This window comes from Hemitrygon akajei, chromosome 25 (genome assembly GCF_048418815.1).
Source record: "Hemitrygon akajei chromosome 25, sHemAka1.3, whole genome shotgun sequence".
In the NCBI taxonomy this organism is placed as follows: Eukaryota; Metazoa; Chordata; class Chondrichthyes; order Myliobatiformes; family Dasyatidae; genus Hemitrygon; species Hemitrygon akajei.
The window spans coordinates 27,870,402-27,891,070 of record NC_133148.1 but is presented as its reverse complement, the minus strand read 5'-3'; the positions used below and the strand labels follow the sequence as shown (position 1 = coordinate 27,891,070).

Below are 20,669 nucleotides of genomic sequence, written 5' to 3'. Positions count from 1 at the left end.
CCTCTATAAAATCTCCCCTCATTCCCCTGCGCTTCGAGGACTGAAGTTCTAATGTAATCAACCTTTCCCTATAACTCAGGACCTCAAGTCCCAGCAACATCCCTGTGTTCTTTCAACCTGTGACCTGCCAGTGATGCCACTTTCAAGGAATTATTCATCTGCATTCCCATGTCCCTTTTGTTCTAACAGAAACCTCAGAATCCTACCATTCACTGCTTAAGTCTTACCCTGGTTTGTCTTCCCAAAGTGCAACACTTCAGACTTATCTGCATTAAATTCCATCTGCCAGTTTTCAGCCTAGTTTCCTAGCTGGTCAGGATCACACCTTTCTCTCTGTCTACTATGCCCCTAGTCTTGGTGCCATCTGCAAATTTGCCGATCCAGTTCACCACATTACCATCTAAATCATTACTATAGATGATAAACAACAATGGACCCAGCACAGATCCCTGTGGCACACCACTATTCACAGGCCACCACTCAGAGAGACAACCATTTACTACCACTCTCTGGCCTCTCATACTAAGCCAATGTTGAACTCAACTGACTACAAAGTTCTACATGGGAGACTAGTCCAGGTGACTTGACCTTCTAGACCAGCCTCCTTTGTGGGACTTTGCCAAGGCCCTGCTAAAGTACATGTAGATAATGCCCACCATCAACCTGCTTGGTAAGTTCCTTGAAAAACTCTATAAGATTGATTAAACATGACCTACCACACACAAAGCCATGTTGACTATCCTTAATCAGCCTTGTCTATCCAAACGCTTATGTATCCTGTCACATAAAGTACCTTACAGTAATCTACCCACAACTGACATCAGGCTTACCGGCCTATAATTTCCCAGCTTATTCTTAAAGCCTTTCCAAAGCTGCCTCGAAGCTGAGACAATTGTGGTTACTGTTTCCAAAGTGTGTCCCAGCTGATACTTGCAGCACCTGCCCTGTTTCTTTTCCTAAGATGAGGTCCAGTATCGTAACATTAGCAAATTTGCTGATGACACAAAGCTGGCTGGCAGTGTGAAATGTCAGGAGGATGTTATGAGAATGCAGGGTGACTTGGACAGGCTAGGTGAGTGGGCGAATGTATGGCAGATGCAGTTTAATGTGGATAAATGTGAGGTTATCCACTTTGGTGGCAAGAACAGGAAGGCAGATTACTATCTGAATGGTGTCAAGTTAGGAAAGGGGGAAGTACAATGAGATCTAGGTGTTCTTGTACATCAGTCAATGAAAGCAAGCATGCGGGTACAGCAGGCAGTGAAGAAAGCTAATGGCATGCTGGCCTTTATAACAAGAGGAATTGAGTATAGGAGTAAAGAGGTCCTTCTGCAGCTGTACAGGGCCCTGGTGAGACCCCACCTGGAGTATTGTGTGCAGTTTTGGTCTCCAAATTTGAGGAAGGACACTCTTGCTATTGAGGGAGTGCAGCGTAGGCTCACAAGGTTAATTCCCGGAATGGCAGGACTGTCATATGTTGAAAGATTGGAGCAACTGGGCTTGTATACACTGGAATTTAGAAGGATGAGAGGGGATCTGATTGAAACATATAAGATTATTAAGGGATTGGACACACTGGAGGCAGGAAGCATGTTCCCGCTGATGGGTGAGTCCAGAACTAGAGGCCACAGTTTAAGAATAAGGGGTAGGCCATTTAGAACAGAGATGCGGAAAAACTTTTTCACCCAGAGAGTGGTGGATATGTGGAATGCTCTGCCCCAGAAGGCAGTGGAGGCCAAGTCTCTGGATGCTTTCAAGAGAGAGTTAGATAGAGCTCTTATAGATAGCGGGGTCAAGGGATATGGGGAGAGGGCAGGAACGGGGTACTGATTGTGTATGATCAGCCATGATCACAGTGAATGGCGGTGCTGGCTCGAAGGGCCAAATGGCCTACTCCTGCACCTACTGTCTATTGTCCATCGTCTCTTCTGTTTAGGACTTCCTACATATTGTCTCAAAACACTAACTTGGAAGCACTTAACATATTTTGCCCCATCTGAGTACTTTGCACCAAGGCAATCCCAGTCTATATTAGGAAAATGAATATGCCCCACCATGATAACCTTATTGCTTTTCCACCTTTGAATGGTTTCTTACACATCTGATACTTCGGAAGTGGTGCTGTAATGTGAGAAAGACTGTGCGGGCTGAGTTTGTTTTCCCTTGCGCAAAGGAAAGCGAAGGAGGACCTGACGGAGGTGTAAGAAGTTATGAGAATCATAATAGTAAGCTTTTCTCCATAGTGGAGGAAACATTTAATCAGAGGGCATAGATTCAGATTATGGGTTTAAGAATGGATACAAGGAAAACTTTTCAATCTGAGGAGTGGCTGTAGTTTGGACAACGCTGTCTGAAAGGTTGGTGGAGACTGGGACTGAGGACATTTAAAAAGTATCTAGAAGATCATTTGAATTGCCAAGGCATATTATGGACCAAATGTTCATAAATTGATACTTTACGGTTGGCATGGACATGTTGGGCTGAATGTCCTCTTTCTGTACTGTACAACTTCATGACGCTTTGTTACTCTGTTAAAGTTTACTGGAGGACTGTAAGGCAGCTAGAAAACATAGAATAGACTACTAGGAATCCTGCTGCCTTCACACTCATTCTGCAGACCTCCTCCAGAGCAATCTAGGCAGTGTCACCTGCCCTTCAGTCAATTTGTCTGGTTTCCTCCCATTGTATTCTCTCATGGTCCACGTCAGTGGATGTCCTTTGTCCTGTCTAATTTGGATTGATGGCTCAAATGCATATGGCACAGTTGACTACCGCAGAAAGAAGATATTTCTGCCAAAATACCAGATAGTGATCCACAAAGCTCAATTCCTGCTGTGATATAATAGCGGGCTGTTCATCCTGGCTGAAGTGCATCTCAGAGTTGGCATGGACTAGTCACCTGGCGGGGTATATGCAGTTAGTGACAACCTGTATCAGACCTTGAGAAGCCATGTGCTCATTCTGTTTTGATTTCTCTGGCCGAAGACAGTGCAGTTTGCTCTCCCTAACTGGAAGGCAGCTGGAATATAGTGTAGGGATATGTATGGTCATGCACTTTGGTGGAAGGAATAAAGGCATAGACTACTTTCTAAACGGGGAGAAAACTCTGAAATCGGGTGGAAAGGGGCTTGGGAGTCCTTGTGCAAGATTTGATTGAGGCATCGGTAAGTAAAGCAAATGCATTGCTAGCATTCATCTCAAGAGGACTAGAATAAAATAAACTAGGATGTAATGCCAAGGCTTTAAAAGGCATTGGTCAAACTGCACTTTGAGTATTGTGAGCAGCTTTTGGACTCTTATCTGAGAAATGATGTGCTGGCATTGGAGAGGGTCCAGAGGAATTCATAAGAATGATTTCGGGAATGAAAGGGTTAATGTTTGGGGAGCATATGATGGCTCTGAGCCTATATTTTCTGTTTAGAAAAATGAGGGTGGATTGCATTGAAACCTATCGAATGTTGAAAGGAGCAACACACACAAAATGCTGGAGGAACTCCGCAGGTCAAGCTACATCTATAGAAATGAATAATCAGTCAACATTTTGGGCCAAGGCTTCATAATGAAAGGAAGGGGAAAGATGCTGGAATAAAAAGGTGGATGGTGAGGAAGTGATAGGTGAAGTCAGGTGGATGGGGGAAATGCTGAAATGCCTGGACAGAGTTGAGAGAATGTTTCTGTAGTTGTGGAGTATAGGACCACAGGGCACAGCCTCAGAATAGAACGATGTCCCTTTCAAAAAGAGATGAGGAGGAATTTCTTTAGCCAGAGGGTGGTGAATCTGTGGGATTCGTTGTCACAGGCGGCTATAGAAGCCAAGTCATTGGGTATATTTAAAGTGGAGGTTGATAGGTTCTTGATTAGTAAGGGCATTAACGGTTATGGGAAGAAGGCTGGAGAATGGGATGAGAGGGATAATAAATCAGCCACAGACGGAACTGCAGAGCAGACTCGATAGCCTGAATGACCTAATTCTGTTCCTATGCTCTTAAGATCGTATGATCTGGGGACGTCTTATGCATCATGAAAGGTGTTGTAGTTACCTCCACTTTCTGCCTGGAGCCAAACTAATTACTAATTCACTTTGAGCTCATTGTCCCAAAAAAAAGGTCACAGTCTGTTGGCTCCTTTCAGCCTCTGACCAAAGCATGGCGGAATTTGTCTCTCATATTCCTTGTTAGCTGATACGTTTAGGCAAACAGGTCTGACAGCATGCTCCTCATCCCAGTCTGCATTTCTGCCAACCATGTCATGAAAGTATCCCTGTTGTGGTAGATTCTGGGTATGTTGATCGACGTGAGCCATTGGTTACCACCCCACCAGCTGGTAGACTGCAGGTCACCTGTGTCCCGTGTATCTCCCTGTTACAAGCATCCTTCTAATGTAACCTGCTTATCCCTGACTGTGTCAGTCTCTAGGGGGAAGTAAGAAGCAGGATGCCTTTTCAGAAAACAAAAGTCAGTTGTATGTTTTAGGCTATTTCCAAAACACCTTCATGGTGATGCAGGCAGGTGACTACTGTAGATCAAATCAAATGAGTTACAGCTGTGAGACTGAGACGTTGCTTTAGTAAGTTTAGTTGGCGTATCACTGTCCAAAGAGGGAAGATAGCCTCCTCCAGACTGCAATGAGCTTATGCTCCACACACACACACACTCTCTCTCTCACACACTCACTCTCACTCTCACTCTCTCTCACACTTTCACTCTCTCTCTCTCACACACTCACTCTCACTCTCACTGTCTCTCACACTTTCACTCTCTCTCCCTCTCTCTCACACTCACTCTCTCTCCCTCATTCACACTCTCTCTCACACTCACTCTCACTCTCTCACTCTCTCTCCCTCACTCTCTCACTCTCTCTCTCACACAGTCTCACTCTCACTCTCTCTCACACTTTCACTCTCTCTCCCTCTCTCACTCTCACTCTCTCTCACTCTCTCTCCCTCATTCTCTCACACTCTCTCTCACTCTCTCACATTCACTCTCACTCTCTCTCCCTCTCTCTCACACTCACTCTCTCTCACTCTCCCTCATTCTCTCACACTCTCTCACTCTCTCTCTCACTCTCACTCTCTCTCACTCTCTCTCTCACACTCACTCTCACTCCCTCACTCTCTCTCACTCTCTCTTTCTCTCTCACACTCACTCTCACTCTCTCCCTCTCTCCCTCACACACTCTCTCTCTCACTCTCTCACTCTCTCTCTCTCACTCTCTCTCTCACTCTCACTCTCTCTCCCTCTCTCTCTCACACTCACTCTCACTCCCTCACTCTCTCTCACTCTTTCTCCCTCACACACTCTCTCTCTCACTCTCTCTCTCTCACTCTCTCTCCCTCTCTCCCTCACACACTCTCTCTCTCACTCTCTCTCACTCTCTCTCTCTCACACTCTCTCACTCTCTCCATACTGTTTCTCACAGTCTCAGCCTGAACAGAAGAGGTGGAAGTCATGAATAAGTGTTTGATTATTTCTGATGGATAGGGTAGAATCACAATGAGGTATGACGTAGGAGAAATTGAGTCAAATAGCTGGTATGGATGTCTCATTCAACGCACAAAGTCTATGTCAGGATGTGGATAAGTATGATGGTATTGTAGGGGAGAGTAGCCCCCTCTGATATATCTTCTGACATTGGTCCATGCTGTGGGGCTTCCTCCCCAGAGATGTCTGGGTTGTTTCTCTTTGAGCTGTTATATGCAATCATTCATTTCAAAATGGGAAATGTAACAATGACTTTGATGACACAAAGGTTGGGGGTGTTGTGGATACTGTGGAGGGCTGTCAGAGGTTACAGCAGGACATCGATAGGATGCAAAACTGGGCTGAGAAATGGCAGATGGAGTTCAACCCAGATAAGTATGAGGTGGTTCATTTTGGTAGGTCAAACGTGATGACAGAATATCATATTAATGGTAAGACTCTTGGCAGTGTGGAAGATCAGAGGGATCTAGGGGTCCGAGTCCATAGGATACTCAAAGCTGCTGTGCCAGTTGACTCTGTGGTTAAGAAAGCATACGGATCATTGGCCTTCATCAACCATGGGACTGAGTTTAAGAGCTGAGAGGTAATGTTACAGCTTTATAGGAACCTGGTCAGATCCCACTTGGAGTACTGTGTTCAATTCTGGTCACCTCACTACAGGAAGGATGTGGAAACTATAGAAAGGGTGCAGAGGAGATTTACAAGGATGTTGCCTGGATTGGGGAGCATGCCGTATGAGAATAGGTTGAGTAAACCTGGCCTTGTCTCCTTGGAGTGATAGAGGATGAGAGGTGACCTGATAGAGGTGTATAAAATGATGAAAGGCATTGATCGTGTGGATAGTCAGAGGTTTTTTCCCAAGGCTGAAATGGCTAACATGAGAGGGCACACTTTTAAGGTGCTTGGAAGCAGGTACAGAGGAGATGTCAGAGGTAAGTTTTTGACGCAAAGAGTGGTGAGTGCGTGGAACAGGCTACCAGCAAGGGTGGTGGATGCAGATACGATTGAATCTTTTAAGACCGTGGACCCCAATCACTGGGCTGCAGACCTGTAGTTGGAAACCACAGTTTTAAGGGACTCCTGGATTGGTACATGGACCTTAGAAAAATAGAAGGCTATGGGTAACCCTAGGTAATTTCTAAAGTAAGTACATGTTTGACACGGCATTATGGGCCAAAGGGCCTGTATTGTGCTGTAGATTTTTTATGTTTCTATGACTTTTAACAACAGGTTGCCTGCTCCTTTAGTTAAGTTTTTTTTCCCATTGGCTTTCCAGTTGGAAATGTTAATATGCATTTCACAGGTACTCAGAACATCATTAAGTAATTTTTCTACCATGTTCAAAATCAATTTAGTAAGATCATGATGCATCATTTCTCTGTGCTATTATGGTTGAAAGGATCTTTTGAAATCAGTTGCACAATTTTTACCGGACTGTTGCACTGTTATTTCTCACTGAAGAACCAACAGGGTAGCATCTTTACCAGAATCAGAATCAGGTTCAATAACACCAGCATGTGTCATGAACTTTGTTAACTTTGGGGTAGCAGAACAATGCAATACATGATAAATATAGAAAAATACACTGAATTACAGTAAGTATATATATGTAAATGAAGATAAGTAGTACAAAAAACAGGATTTTAAAAATGCAATGAGGTGGCGTTCATGGGTTCAATGTCCATTCAGAAATCTGATGGTAGAGGGGAAGAAGCTGTTCCTGAATCGCTGAGTGTGTGTCTTCAGGCTTCTGTACCTCCTACCTGATGGTAACAATGAGAAGAGGGCATGTCCTTGATGATGGAAGCCGCTCTTCTGACATCTTCTGTTCCTTGAAGATGTCTTGGTTACTACGAGACTAGTACCCATGGTGGACCTGACTAATTTTACAACTAATCTTAGAATTTAACTTTTAGAAATTAATTCATGTTAATTTTGAAGTCTTGAATTTTATTTTAGCTTATTCATTGGATTTAGGTAATATATGCAATTCACAAACTCTAAAAAGCCTTTTCAAGCAAAAAAAAAGTTTCTATTTTTTTTCACATTGTCATTAATCAAATTTATTTTGTGTATCTCTGCACCTTGTTTAGTTTTGTTAGTGTGCCATACTTAACATCTCATTTGCTGAAATTTGGTAACAGAAGTGAAGTCTCTAACAATTTCCTAATTCCTTATCTTTTCTATGGCATATTGATATCTGCGGTCGTGCCTGCCTGAATAGGCCGGAGAGGATGGACAGGTCAGAGGGCATGATGATATAAATATGCATCCGCTGTGCAGCTAGCTTCGCACTGCTGATGGCATTTTCCCAGATTATTCTGCTAAGGCCCTCTGAGTACCATGCTGCTTCAACTTCTATCACCAGGCTCATGGAATCGGGCAAAATGTTACTTTTAATAATGAGATGCATCACAAAGATTCTATCATGTGGGAAAAAAAATGGCATTATCTGGTATTTAAAAAAAAACAAATAATTTTATGTGAAACCAGTAATTAAACAACTTTCAGACTGGTGACAGAATAGACGGTATGGCTTGGCTCTACAATGTTAGGCTTAGCTATTAAATTCAGAGAGGCATCAGCCACTGGCAAGCAAGTTACGAAGAGCCCTAAAATGTCTTGAACGTCCTTCAGTGTCGTCTTGTATTCTTAATGGTCTGAGGGGAAAGTGAAGCCTGTAATAATCGACTTACAGGTATTGATTATTGCCTTAAGTGTCAGTCCTAGCTTGTTGCTTTTATGTGCTAGCAGAATCAAAGTGATTTTTTCCTTATCAGTTCCTACTTCTTAATGTTCTCCTGGTCTATGTTTGGAAGCTGATGTTACCATTAGAAACAAACAAAAGTCACTAAAATATCAGTTACAGATTAATAAAAAGATTAATATCTTTTCCACTAGAATGTAAAATGAAAGGAATGACTGAATTGTCAAAATATCTGAAAACCCATTTCAAGTAGTTCCATTATGTTTGTGTTTGCATATCCCAAGCTCCATTATGTGATTACATTATTAAAAGTATAACGAATAATGTTTTAACCCAACATAATTGCCTCATGGACCTGTTTGCCACTTTATCATTTGCCTCACTAGTAATAACTATACTTATAACTTACACTGTCGTGCTAGAAGTGGATGAGAAGCGGACTGGGAGTCAGAACACTTCCTCGCATTTGACCTTTCTTCTTCCCTCCCTTTGTAGCACTGCTTTACTGTACAACCAAGTTATTTTGACTGCATTGCAATGCATTGGGGTGCAGACATTTAATGAGAATTAATTGTCCCAGTTCCGTCTGCTTTGTGGTCTGTTCTTTCACTGAAATATCAGAAGTGGCAATGTGTCTTCTGAGTATTTAGAGAGATTATTTAACCAACTCACAGAGCTAATTCGTCATGATTAATTCAGAATACACAATGTTCTAAGAAACTAATTTACAAGCTGTCGTGCATTTAAAATGTATTGGTTCCAGGAGATTAATTCTCCCATCTGGTGGTCTATTTTCAGGATCTACTTGTAACTGTTCTGTAACACACAGTAGATACGCATCTATGGATTTTAAACAATTCTTCCTCTTCCAGAATTTTGAAAATATGATTTTAATTACTTGTTAAACTTTTGGATTTTCATCCAACCTTTAGTTCTCTCCACCTCAGTCCCAGTTGCACCAAATGTTAGTCTTGTTCTATGCAAAATACAAGGGATTCTTTTTTCAAGAGTTTATCCTCTAAAGAATGAGTGGCCTGATAACCTGTCCGTCTCTGCTGTTTAATATGTTATGCCAGGCTAAATTTTAATCCCTAGATCACTAAACATGCATCAGCATTTTTACAGGAATGTTACATTTTTTTTCCACTTTTGATATCAATGGATATGAGTTGATCCGCAATCATTTTCAGATACAGACTCCGCGACTGTGGATTGAAGTTGTTTTTTCTCTCTTCAGCACCATGTTCAGCACAACCTGTCAACAGCGTTCTGAGGGAGTTAGTTTCACATTAGCTTCAACGTAATTGATCACCGGATCAGGATTGAGGGGGCTAACTGGCTTCCTATTATTTCTGTGTTGCTCAGGCAATATATAAGTTTGGAACTGTCTGCCTGTCTGTTAGCATCTCCAAGCTAACACTGGGTGGGAGAAGTGAGGTGGTGTCCAGCCGGTTTGAACAAGGAACACAAGAGATTCTGCAGATGCTGGAAATCCAGGGCAACACACACACAACACCGGAGGAACTCAGCAGGTCAGGCAGCATCTATGGAGAGGAGTAAAGACTCAATGTTTCGAGCCAAGACCCTTCATCAGGACTGGAAAGAAAGGGGGAAGAAGCCAGAATAAGAAAATGGGGTACAGGAAGGGGTACAAGCGGGAAGGTGATAGGTGAAATCAGGTGAGGGGAAAGGTGGATGGGGAGGGGAGGGGAGAGATGAGACTGGGAAGCAATAGGTGGAAAAGGGCTGAAGAAGAAAGAACTTTAAGAGTGGACCTTGGAAGAAAGGGAAGGAGGAGGGACACCAGAGGGAAGTGATAGGCAGGTGAGGAGAAGAGAAGGAGGTAAAGGGGAACCAGAAATGGAAAAGGAAAAAGCAGAAAGTGTGAACAAAGAAAAGGAAAAAGTGTGTGAACAAAGAACATTTTTTTTCTTATATTCTGTAGATCTTGTTTTCAATAATAAACCCCTGCCTTTGGTTAGAGGCCACTGAAACCTCCTGAGCAGAGAGATAAACTCCTAAAAGAACATTTCTATTTAAAAGTAGAAACACAAGAGATCCTGCAGATGCTGGAAATATTGAACAACACACTCAAAAATGCTGGAGAAACACACCATCAATGGAGGGGAATAAACAGTCAAGGTTTTGGGCTGAGACCTTTCATCAGGACTAGAAAGGATGCCTTCTGCCCCATTCCTTTCCAGTCTTGATGAAGGATCACAGCTTGAAACATCAACCCTTGCCCTTCATAGACACTACGCGTCTCTGTTTAATGTGTGTCTGTTTTAAACATCTACCTTGGCTCAGGTTAAAAAGTGCGTAAGTAAACAATGAAAGGAATGTTTCTAATAATAGAAAGTGTTGCAAAAATTCATCAGCATTCTCAGAGGAGCATTAATCAGTTGGTTAACAATGCCCTAGCCATTATTTTGCTTGTGGTCCATCACTTACTGCACAATGCTTTACAGTGTAGGTGACCCGGGTTCAATTCTCACTGCTACCTATAAGGGGTTCGTACATTCTTCCCATTCTTCCAACAGTTCAAAGGCGTACCAGTTAGGTTAATTGGTCATTATAAATTGTCCCATGATTAGGCTAGGGTTAAATCGGGGATTGCTGGTCAGAATGGCTTGAAGGGCCGGAAAGGCCTATTCTGTGCTGTATCTCAATAAACAAATAGATAAGATTTAGTGGTACTCACAGCATAGAGTCAGGATCTGTCATACACTGCACAAAGGAGTTCACCTAAAGCTGAGTGATAGATCAGAAGGGTATATGGGCAGTAGTTGGTTGGACAGCCTGAATGGGGTGGGGAGAGTGATATGGGAGTCTGGCCTCTCCCACTCCCTCCCTCTCCCTCTACCTCTCCCTGTCCCTCTCTCTCCCTGTCCCTCTCTCTCTCTCCCCCTCTCTCTCATTTTCTCGCATTCTCAGTCTCATTCAGGGTTTTTAATCCTGAGCTGAACCCCCAAACCCGGAGAACTGGTGGACCACTCTTAGTCTGGCCTCTACCCTTTGACCTGTTCGGCATGATTGACCCTACCAGCCAACATAGCTCTCTGGGTCACTGAGGCACACAAGCCTCCAAACCCTACGACAAGTCTGTCTTCCTCTTAGAGGAGTCATTTCTAAGTGCTTCACAAAACATGCAGCACTGAAGAATTTGAAAATTGTTTTCTGAAATTTGAAGATTCTGCTGTTAATTTCCAAGTTAGCTGTTTTTATTTAATTTTATGAAACAGTGTCCCACAGAACAGTACAGCACAGGCCTTTGGTCCACCATGTCTGAGCCAAATACAAAACCAAGTTAAACTAAATTTCTTTTGCTTGAAATGATCCATATTCCTCCATTCCCTACATATGTATGAGTCTGTCTAATATCCTTTTAAATGCCACCAATGTATCTGTTTCTACCACTAGTGGCAGCCCACCAATTTTTATCTTAAAAAAAAACTGTCCTACACATCGCCGTTAAACTTCCCGTCTCTCACCTTAAAGGCATATTTTTTAGTACTTGACAATTCTACCCCTGGAAATAGACTGATTATCTACTCTATCTATGCCTCTCATAATTTTATATGAGAGGCATAAATTTTATAAACTTCTAACAAATTTCACCTCAGCCTTCAATGCACTAGAGAAAACAATCTAAATTTGTCCAGCCTTTCAATAGACAATAGGTGCATGAGTAGGCCATTCGGCCCTTTGAGCTAGCACTGCCATTCAATGTGATCATGGCTGATCATCCACAATCAGTACCCCGTTCCTGCCTTCTCCCCGTATCCCTTGACTCCACTATCTTTAAGAGCTCTATCTAACTCTTTCTTGAAAGCATCCAGAGAATTGGCCTCCACTGCCTTCTGAGGCAGAGCATTCCATAGATCCACAACTCTCTGGGTGAAAAAGTTTTTCCTGAACTCCATTCTAAATGGCCTACCCCTTATTCTTAAACTTATATCTCATACCCTCTAATCCAGGCAGCATCCTGGTACGTTTCTTCTCTACCCTCTCTAACATCGTTCTTATAATGGGGCAACCATAATTCCAAGTGCAGCCTAAACAAAGTTTTACACAGCTACAATATTAATATCATACTCTTATACTCAGTGTACCCACCAATGAAGGCAAGCATGCCATCAGCTTTCATTACCACCCTATAATCAATGAGCAAAGGTCTTGGACCCCCAAGACCCCTTTGTACATCAATGCTGTTAACAGTCCTGCTGTTAAGTGTATATTTACCTTTACATGAGACCTCCTAAATCTCAGCACCTCACACTTGCTGGGGTTAAGCTATATCTACCTTTTCTCTGCTCATGCCTATAATTGATCTATATTCTGCTGTATTCTTCGGCAGCTCCCTACACTGTCCACAAATCCACCAATCATTGTATCACCTGCAACACATCCACATTTTCGTCCAAGTCTGTTTTAAAATAACAACCAGCAGAGGCTCCAGCTCCGACCCCTGCGGAACTTCACTCGTCACGGGCCTGCAGTCAGGCTAAGTCCCATCAAACATTAACCTCTACCCTGTACGGGGAGAAAAAAGCATTTTCTGAATCTGAAACAGCCAAGTCACCCTGGATCCTATACATCTTAATGTTCTGATTTGGCATACCTGTCACGGCCCCTTCTGGCAATCGCCCACCTGGCTATTTACCTCAGGAATTGGGCCTCAATCACCTCGTTTAGTTCCAATCATTCCCAGGTTCCACTAACTACAAACACCTGCTTTCCATCAACAAATGCAGTATAAAAACCTCCTGATCACAACAAGGAGCTGCCAGTTTGTTGGTCGACTCTGGTGTGAGTAACCTTGTTTCATGGTTCTTAGGACTATCAGTTCTAGTCTAGCATCATTCCTGAAATTTCTACTAAAGCCAAGAGTCCGGATAAAGACTCCCTTGGCAGCAATTCCACGCTCACTACGACCGTAACGCCTCCCTACTCAGCCTCCGCGCCCATGTTCAGCACTTGGGTTCATTCCACCGCCATGTCCTTGCAACAATACCATGAGGGACTTTGTCAAATGTTTTACTAAAATCCATGCAGACAACATCCACTGGCCCACCTCGATCAGTCGTCCTCATCAAAAACCTCAAGTTAACCTGCCCCACGCAAACCATGCTGACTGTCCCTAATCAGGTCTTTTTTTTCCAAGTGTGTCCAGAGCCTATCCCTCTGTATCCTCACCAGCAGCTTTCCTACCACTGTCATGAGGCTCACTGGCCTATCATTCCCTGGATTATCCCTATGTCCCTTCTTGAACAAAGGAAAAGCGTTGGCTCCTCTCCAGTCCTCAGGACCTTGTCTGTTGCTAGAGGATACAGAAATCTCATTTCTTCCCCCTTTCAATCAGCTGGGATATATCCCATTAAGCACTGGGCACTTATCCTCCTTAATGTTCTTCATCAGGAAGATGGCACCACCTTTTGAGATAAGGAAGACAGCACCACCATCTTCCTAATCTCCAACTGTGCTTATTATCCTCTGTCCTCCATCTCAGTGAATGCCAATACAAAGTACTATTTAGAACCTTGCCCACATCCTTAATTTCTGAGCATAAATGCCCTCCTTTATCCTTGGGTGCTCCTACCCGCTCCTTGGTTATCCTCTCTTTTTTATTGTAAACGTAAAGTACATCGGGATTCTCTTTAATCATGTTTGCCAGCCCGTGTCCTCCCTAATACCCTGCTCAAGTTCTTTCCTGCTATCTTTATATTCCTCAAGGACCCCATTTAATTTTAGCTTCCTAAACCTTACATTGCTTCCCTCTTATTAATTTGACTAAGTTTATAACCTCTCTCACCATCCGAAATCCCCTTACTTTGCCATCCTTGACCTCCCCGCTTAGCAGAACATATCATTCCTTAACTCTGATCAGTTGGTCTTTAAACAAATCCTACATTTCAGTTATGAACTTGCCCGATAACAGCTCCCCCCCCCCAGTTTCTCCCCAAAGCTCCTGTTTAATAATGTCATATTTTACCCTGCCACAAGTTCCAGACATTGTTATTCATAACTATCTTAAAACTTAAGCAGTTGCGAACACTGAAAGGCCAGTTACCTAACCAAGCTCATTTCCCAAAACAGAGTCCAGTTAGCGAATGGAGGGCTGTGGCCTGGGTGCGGGCAGTAATGCAAATCAAGATGGACTAGATGGGCCAAAGGGCCTGTTCCTGTGTTGTGCTGCTCTTTGAGTCTATGACTTCTTTTACCTCCCTCTCTATCTCATCTAATACATCAAAACCCAGGAATGTCAAGCTGCCTATCCTGCCCCTCTTGCAAGTAAGCCTCTGTAATGGCCACAACGTGGTTGTTCCATGTATTGATCCAGGTTTTAAGTTCATCTGCCTTACCTGTAATATTCTTTGCATTGAAAACAAAACATATTTCGGCCCAAGAATCCCCTCCCTACTAATTGGCATTTCTCATCTTTCTTTTCAGGATTAATTGTCGTAACGTTTACCTTTCCCTCAAGCCCTCTGCTTGCTGACCTGCTACTCAATCATTCCCTCCCACCTCACTCCAACTTGCTAAAGTCCTTTAATGTTGTGGTATTGTGATTTGATGTATACATGCACGTTATTGAGAATCATACGAAGACTTCATGGTTAAATTTGTTTTCATCCACAATTTGATGTTCATAGATTCATTAAACAGAAGTAAAATCAACTCAGCAGCATCAAAGTTATCCAGAGCTTATGATAGTTGGGAAGTTGCCAAGAAATCCGGTCATGGCCATGTACTGCAGATGAAAGGAACCTTGAGCTCTTTAAACTTATTTCAGTTCCATTACATGTATTTCTTATCAGAACTACACAACTGGATTAAATTGTCTTCAGTAGCAGAGGAAAATAGATGATAATATATTAGCATCCTATCTTATATACATTCTTACAAAAGTAAGTTATGAGACGTTTAAAATGAGAGTGGCTGATTCGTGACCTATTGTTGTATTCTGCCATTGATCAATTTCACCATTTCCAACTCAGCCCACTCACCAAACATCGTTCACAGAGTTTTGATCAGAAACCTCATACAAATGATTTGACCCCCATTAGAACTTCCCACATGCACACTCTGCTTGCTCAGCAGCACACACTGGAGGCGCTCAGCAGGCCAGGCAGCATCCGCGGAAGAGTCATCGTTTCATGCAGGACTGAGAGGGAAGTGGAGGGAAGGGTGTTCCCTTCCATCGATGCATGCTCTTTTTCACGGAGGCCGCCTGACCTGCTGAGTCCCTCCGGCATTTTGTGTATTGCTTTTGATTTCCAGCATCCGCAGAACTTTCTTGTGTTTAACCAGTTTTAATATCAACATTTTCGGTTTCAGGGTCTTATCTTAATTGACTCAAGGTTACGGATGTAAGTCGTTACCTTAACATTTGCAGTGAAACATGAGACCGCAGGTGTAAAGCAACAGGGAAAGAAAATGCTCCATGCCTGGAAAGGTACTGGGGGAGAAATGGCCTGTGGTGCTGTTCCTTCATTTTCTGGTTTTATTTCAGATTTGTCATCACTGAAGTGGATTGCTTGATGTGGACAGGAGTGTAAAATGGAGGAAGAGTACCTAATTTCTCTTTATGACCACCCCTATTTTAACTTAGGTTCTGGTAGGGTGTGAGGTCTTCACCCATAGGAAGCCATCAGTCCTATGTCAAATGGACGATTGCTTTATTTGGACACAGACACCACTTACATGCTGGTAAATCTCATTTGGAAGAATACAGAATATGTGCTTTGCCATTTAAATTTCCTTGTGAGTGGGGCAGGAGAATTTCTCTCAACTTCAGAAGAAGACCTTGGATCACCAAAGCCCAATCTTCTCTCTCATCCTGCGTCATGATTACCTGATTACTCCTCCAGTCTCAGTATCTATTTCCACTGGAGACCGTTACCACAAGTTCCAGCCAAAACTACCACCAGTTTATCAGTGACTCTTGCCTGAAGCGGGCAACAAAGTCTATTGCAAATTAGTATCAAAGCCCAGAAAGTTTAAAGCAGCCACGCCTCATGGGGATACAAGTCTGGCTTTCCCTCACCGCAGTTAGTCTTCTAATTAAGGTCATAGTCCATTTATAGGAATTATACACATGAGCCAATGTAGTATGACATGTACAGACCGACAAAGACAAGGATGGGGTGGGTGGGAGGCAGCTGCTGTTCTGCGGTGAGTTAGGTTTCCAAAGACTACCTTTCAGCCCAGGACATATGCCAAGTTCAAGTTCATTTTGTCATCTCACGGTGAATGTGACTGGATTTCACAAATGATGTGCGGACCAGGAGACATCTAAACTTTTCTCTGCAACCTGAAGTTTGCCTGGTCTCTTCTGAGCAACTAGAGTTGAAATCTTTACCTGTTCCTTCACATTGGTTTCATGATCTGATCTTAGTCTCTGTGCTCTAATTTATTATCTGGTTCAAGAAGGACCTTTTGTTTTCCATTGATCTCTGCTGGAAAGTCTGCTGTTCACTGGTTTTAATAATCTGCTTTACCCTGACTCTTGAATAATCAACCTATGGAACTCACTTGATCAGTGGTCATTTGAATTAGGTCCTTGAGAGAAATTAATATCTGGCACTAATTAATAACTTCCTCTCCTAGCACAAGTTGCAGGTGCTGAAGTTTATGTTATGCCCATATTTACTGAATGTTGCATGTATTGGTGATGTCTGAATAAACAGGGGTTCAGATAGGAGATGTTCATGATGCTTCTGGAAACCGGCACTGTTATTTAGGCTTTTTTTGAATGTAGTTAAATTTAATTATTTCAGTCAAAAGCTAAATGGATTGGACATGTTCTTATCTTAAACCCTGTCTAAGTATGTCTATTCTACGGGCATTTTTATTATAGCTCAACTTTATGATTGACTGGTATTCTCCACAATTTATGGCAATAATTTAAAACATCATCACTGTGGCCTAAAACGTTTTAACACCAATTAGGCAAAATATGTAAAATGTAGAATTTTTCACCAATTATATTCTTTAGCATACATTTATGTAATTCACTATGGTGAAAGGATTTTAACCTTTTGAAAGGGCAGCAAAAATTGGTGTGAGGCCCTACATTTTTTTCAATTGTACTGCCTACTGGAGAGGCTTCATTAGGGAGGTGTGTGTCTAATTATTCTTTGTTTTTTGACAACTTAACCACTGTTTCACCTGCATCTTAAACTTACCTATTATAATCTGATAAGTGGCATTGTATTAATTGTGATTTTATAATCATTTATTTCGTTGTTAACTGCAGTCAGGAGGGTCTGACCAAGAAAGGACCAAAAAACAGAGGAGGGGCGATCGTTACTCCATACAGACGTCGCTGATTGTGGCAACTCTTAAAAAAATGCTTCCTATTGGCCTAAACATGTGTTCACCTGCTGATCAGGAGCTCATTAACATAGCAAAGACAAGATATGCCTTGGTAGGTGATGAATTTTGTGGTATATGTTGATGGGTGGTTGGGTGGCAGAGAGGAGATACCTCTCTACCAAAGGAGATGTAGGGCACTCCTTCCCTCCGCTCGCCTGCAGATCACCCTTGGACAAAGTGTGGCACCCACTTAGCCCCCCCCCAATCAGTGTCACAATCTCTGAAAGGTATTGATAATGGAGTTATCCATCTTGCAAAGGCACTACCCAGAAGAAGGCAATGGCAAATCACTTCTATAGAAAAATTTGTCAAGGACAGTCATGGTCAAAGGCCATGATCATCCACATCAAATGACTCAGCACATAATGCCAGAGATGAGTAAACACGAAGCACGCTGCAGATGCTGTGGTCCAATCAACACGTACAACACGCTGGAGGAACTCAGCAGGTGGGGCAGCATCCGTGGAAACGAACAGTCAACATTTCGGGCCGAGACCCTTCGTCAGGACTGAAGAGGGAGGGGGCAGGGGCCCTATAAAGAAGGTGGGAAGGTGCCAGGTGAAAAACCAATCAGAGGAAAGATCAAGGGGTGGGGGAGGGGAAGCAGGGAGGGGTTAGGCTGGAAAGGTGAAGAAGGAATCTAAGGGGAAAGCACTATGGGTAGTAGAAGGAGGCGGAACCATGAGGGAGATGATAGGCAGCTGGAAGGGGAGGCAGAGTGAAAGTGGGATAGGGGAAGGGAGAGGGAGGGAATTACCGGAAGTTGGAGAATTCAATGTTCATACCAAGGGGCTGGGGACTACCCAGACAGTGTATGAGGTGTTGCTGCTCCAACCTGAGTTTGGCCTCATCATGGCAGTAGAGGAGGCCATGTATGGACATATCCGAATGGGAATGTGAAGCAGAGCTGAAGTGGGTGGCAACCGGGAGATCCTGTCTGTTGTGGCGGAACATGCCAGTGATGATATTGATGTGTGTGTTTATCATCTATCAAACTTTGGAGATCGTATAAGACAAATGCTGTAGACAGAGGGCCACTTTAGCCCTTCGAGTCTGTGTCAGCTCACGAAGCAACCTGCTTTCTCACTGATCTTCTTGTAACCTCTTCTCCATCCAAGCCCAGTGGCGAACTGCAGCCCACCCTCATCCTGCAGTCAGCTTACTTACTGGCTTGCATGACTTTGAAATGCTGTATTTTTTGAGTACTCAAGGGAAACCCTACACAGCCACACAGGGAGAACGTGCAAACTCTGCACGGACAGATCATCAGTGGAAAGATGAGACCAAACTCAGTTGTGTTACCTCACCTTCCAACTACTGGTGTACGCGTTATGAAAAACCTCTAGGCCCGTATGCCAGAGGAAAACTTGTCTGTTAGCTCAGAATAGAAAGGAGAACGGGAGTAGCACGTACAAAATGCTGGAGGAACTCAGCCGGTCGGACAACACCTGTGGAAAGGAATAAACGTTTCAGGCCGACACCCTTCATCAGGGAGAGTCAAAGAGAACATAGAACAGAGGATAGTACAGCACATTACAGGCCCTTCGGCCCACAATGCTGTGCCGACCCTCAAACCCTGCCTCCCATATAACCCCCCACCTTAAATTCCTCCATATACCTGTCTAGTAGTCTCTTAAACTTCTTAAAGAATAAGAATGATTTCTTATAGGAGCTTCATATTCAAAGGCTTCTAACATCAAACACTACATTAATTGTAACATACATTTATTTTGAAAATTACATGTTAACCAACTGCATATGTGCATTTTGGAGCCAGGCTTTGAATAGGTCAGTGCCATGTCTCTGACCACCGCCTTGTGAGTCAGGAATTATGGATTTACCTTTCTGCGTTATGAAGAAATATTCTAAAAAGCTTACTAAGCTTGTGTACAACCCCTCAACAGAATTCTACAACTCCTTTTTACATATAGCTAAAAGTAACTTCCTACCTTTCTGAAAGCAGCTTAAACCAAAGTACTGTATTTCTGTCAATTTTAAGTTTAATGTTTTGCTGTTTTCTTTGATGTGGCACCAACTTACTGTCTCTCTTTACGATCTGACAGAAAGATACAGATGAAGAGGTGCAAGAGTTTCTCCACAACAATCTCCATTTGCAGGAAAAGGTAAAGGAATGTACTTTCAGAGCAACAAAAAGGCACTTATGTTTTAATACTTTTAATATGCATCTTCAGACAACCATGAATTTCAAACCCTACCAGCAGCATAGTTTGAACAGATTTTTCCTCTCGTTGGCTTACAGGCCTTTAGTTTGTTTAGGTCTAATTATGGAAGAACCTTGGGCTGAAAGGATTGTCCACCTATTGCCTAATTTATATAGTCTTGGTGGAGTTGCTGATTAGGGGAGTCAACCCCTGGCTCCTATTATTGGCAGCTTTTTCTCAGTGTCAGGATGTGAGCGTGTTTCATCCCCACCTCACTTCAGCCACGCATCATTGAGAAAAGTTGAGAATATATTCCAGCAGAGTGAAAGAAGTACAAACTAGTGCTCAGATTTTAGACAGGAAATCAAAACATGATAATAGGAATCTGATACTTCTCTTTGCCAGATTAATTTGATTTTTTTAAGAGTCCTGAAATGCATCAAATAATACCCTCTGAAATTTTCTCTGTTCCGCAAGCTCTCTGCCCAGTACGTTGTAGATCCTGTCTTCTTTTTAAGTAGAAGGGTTATCATTCCATGGAAGTGAAACTTCCCAAATTTAGTTTAAGAAAATTAAAATCATGTATCTCATTAACCTTAAGGTGAAGCCCATCAGGACTTGGCAGCCCACAGTTTAGGCAATTTTCTACAGGTTCCCTGGTGATTGTAAATCCCACAATTCCCCCAACTTTTCAATTACAAATTCACAGCTGTTTCTGTGACCTTTGTAGTGATAATTGATGCAAAATTCCTATTTAATTCATCTGTACTAATTCCCCAGACTCAGCTGCTCTATTACCAGTACTCATTTTGTTATTTTTCTTAAATTTTATTTTTTTATTTACTGAGATACAGTGGAGAATAGGCCCTTCCGTCCCTTCAAGCCACAACCCCCAATTTAACCCTAGCCTAATGGCAGGACAATTTACAATGACGAATCAAC

At 42.7% G+C, this 20,669-nt stretch overlaps 1 protein-coding gene across 6 annotated transcripts in view; it reads left to right on the top strand.

The window, feature by feature from the left end:
- The window catches only part of LOC140716481 (ryanodine receptor 1-like), a 560,721-nt gene that overhangs the window by 396,681 nt on the left and 143,371 nt on the right, over positions 1-20,669 (top strand). For 3 of the 6 annotated variants that reach the window (XM_073029247.1, XM_073029246.1, XM_073029244.1), the window contains 3 exons: positions 7,705-7,722; positions 17,447-17,617; positions 19,629-19,688. In XM_073029247.1, the coding sequence (XP_072885348.1) occupies positions 7,705-7,722; positions 17,447-17,617; positions 19,629-19,688 (249 nt within the window). The remainder of the gene's footprint in view (positions 1-7,704; positions 7,723-17,446; positions 17,618-19,628; positions 19,689-20,669) is intronic. The other 3 variants (XM_073029249.1, XM_073029248.1, XM_073029245.1) reach the window with 1 other exon arrangement.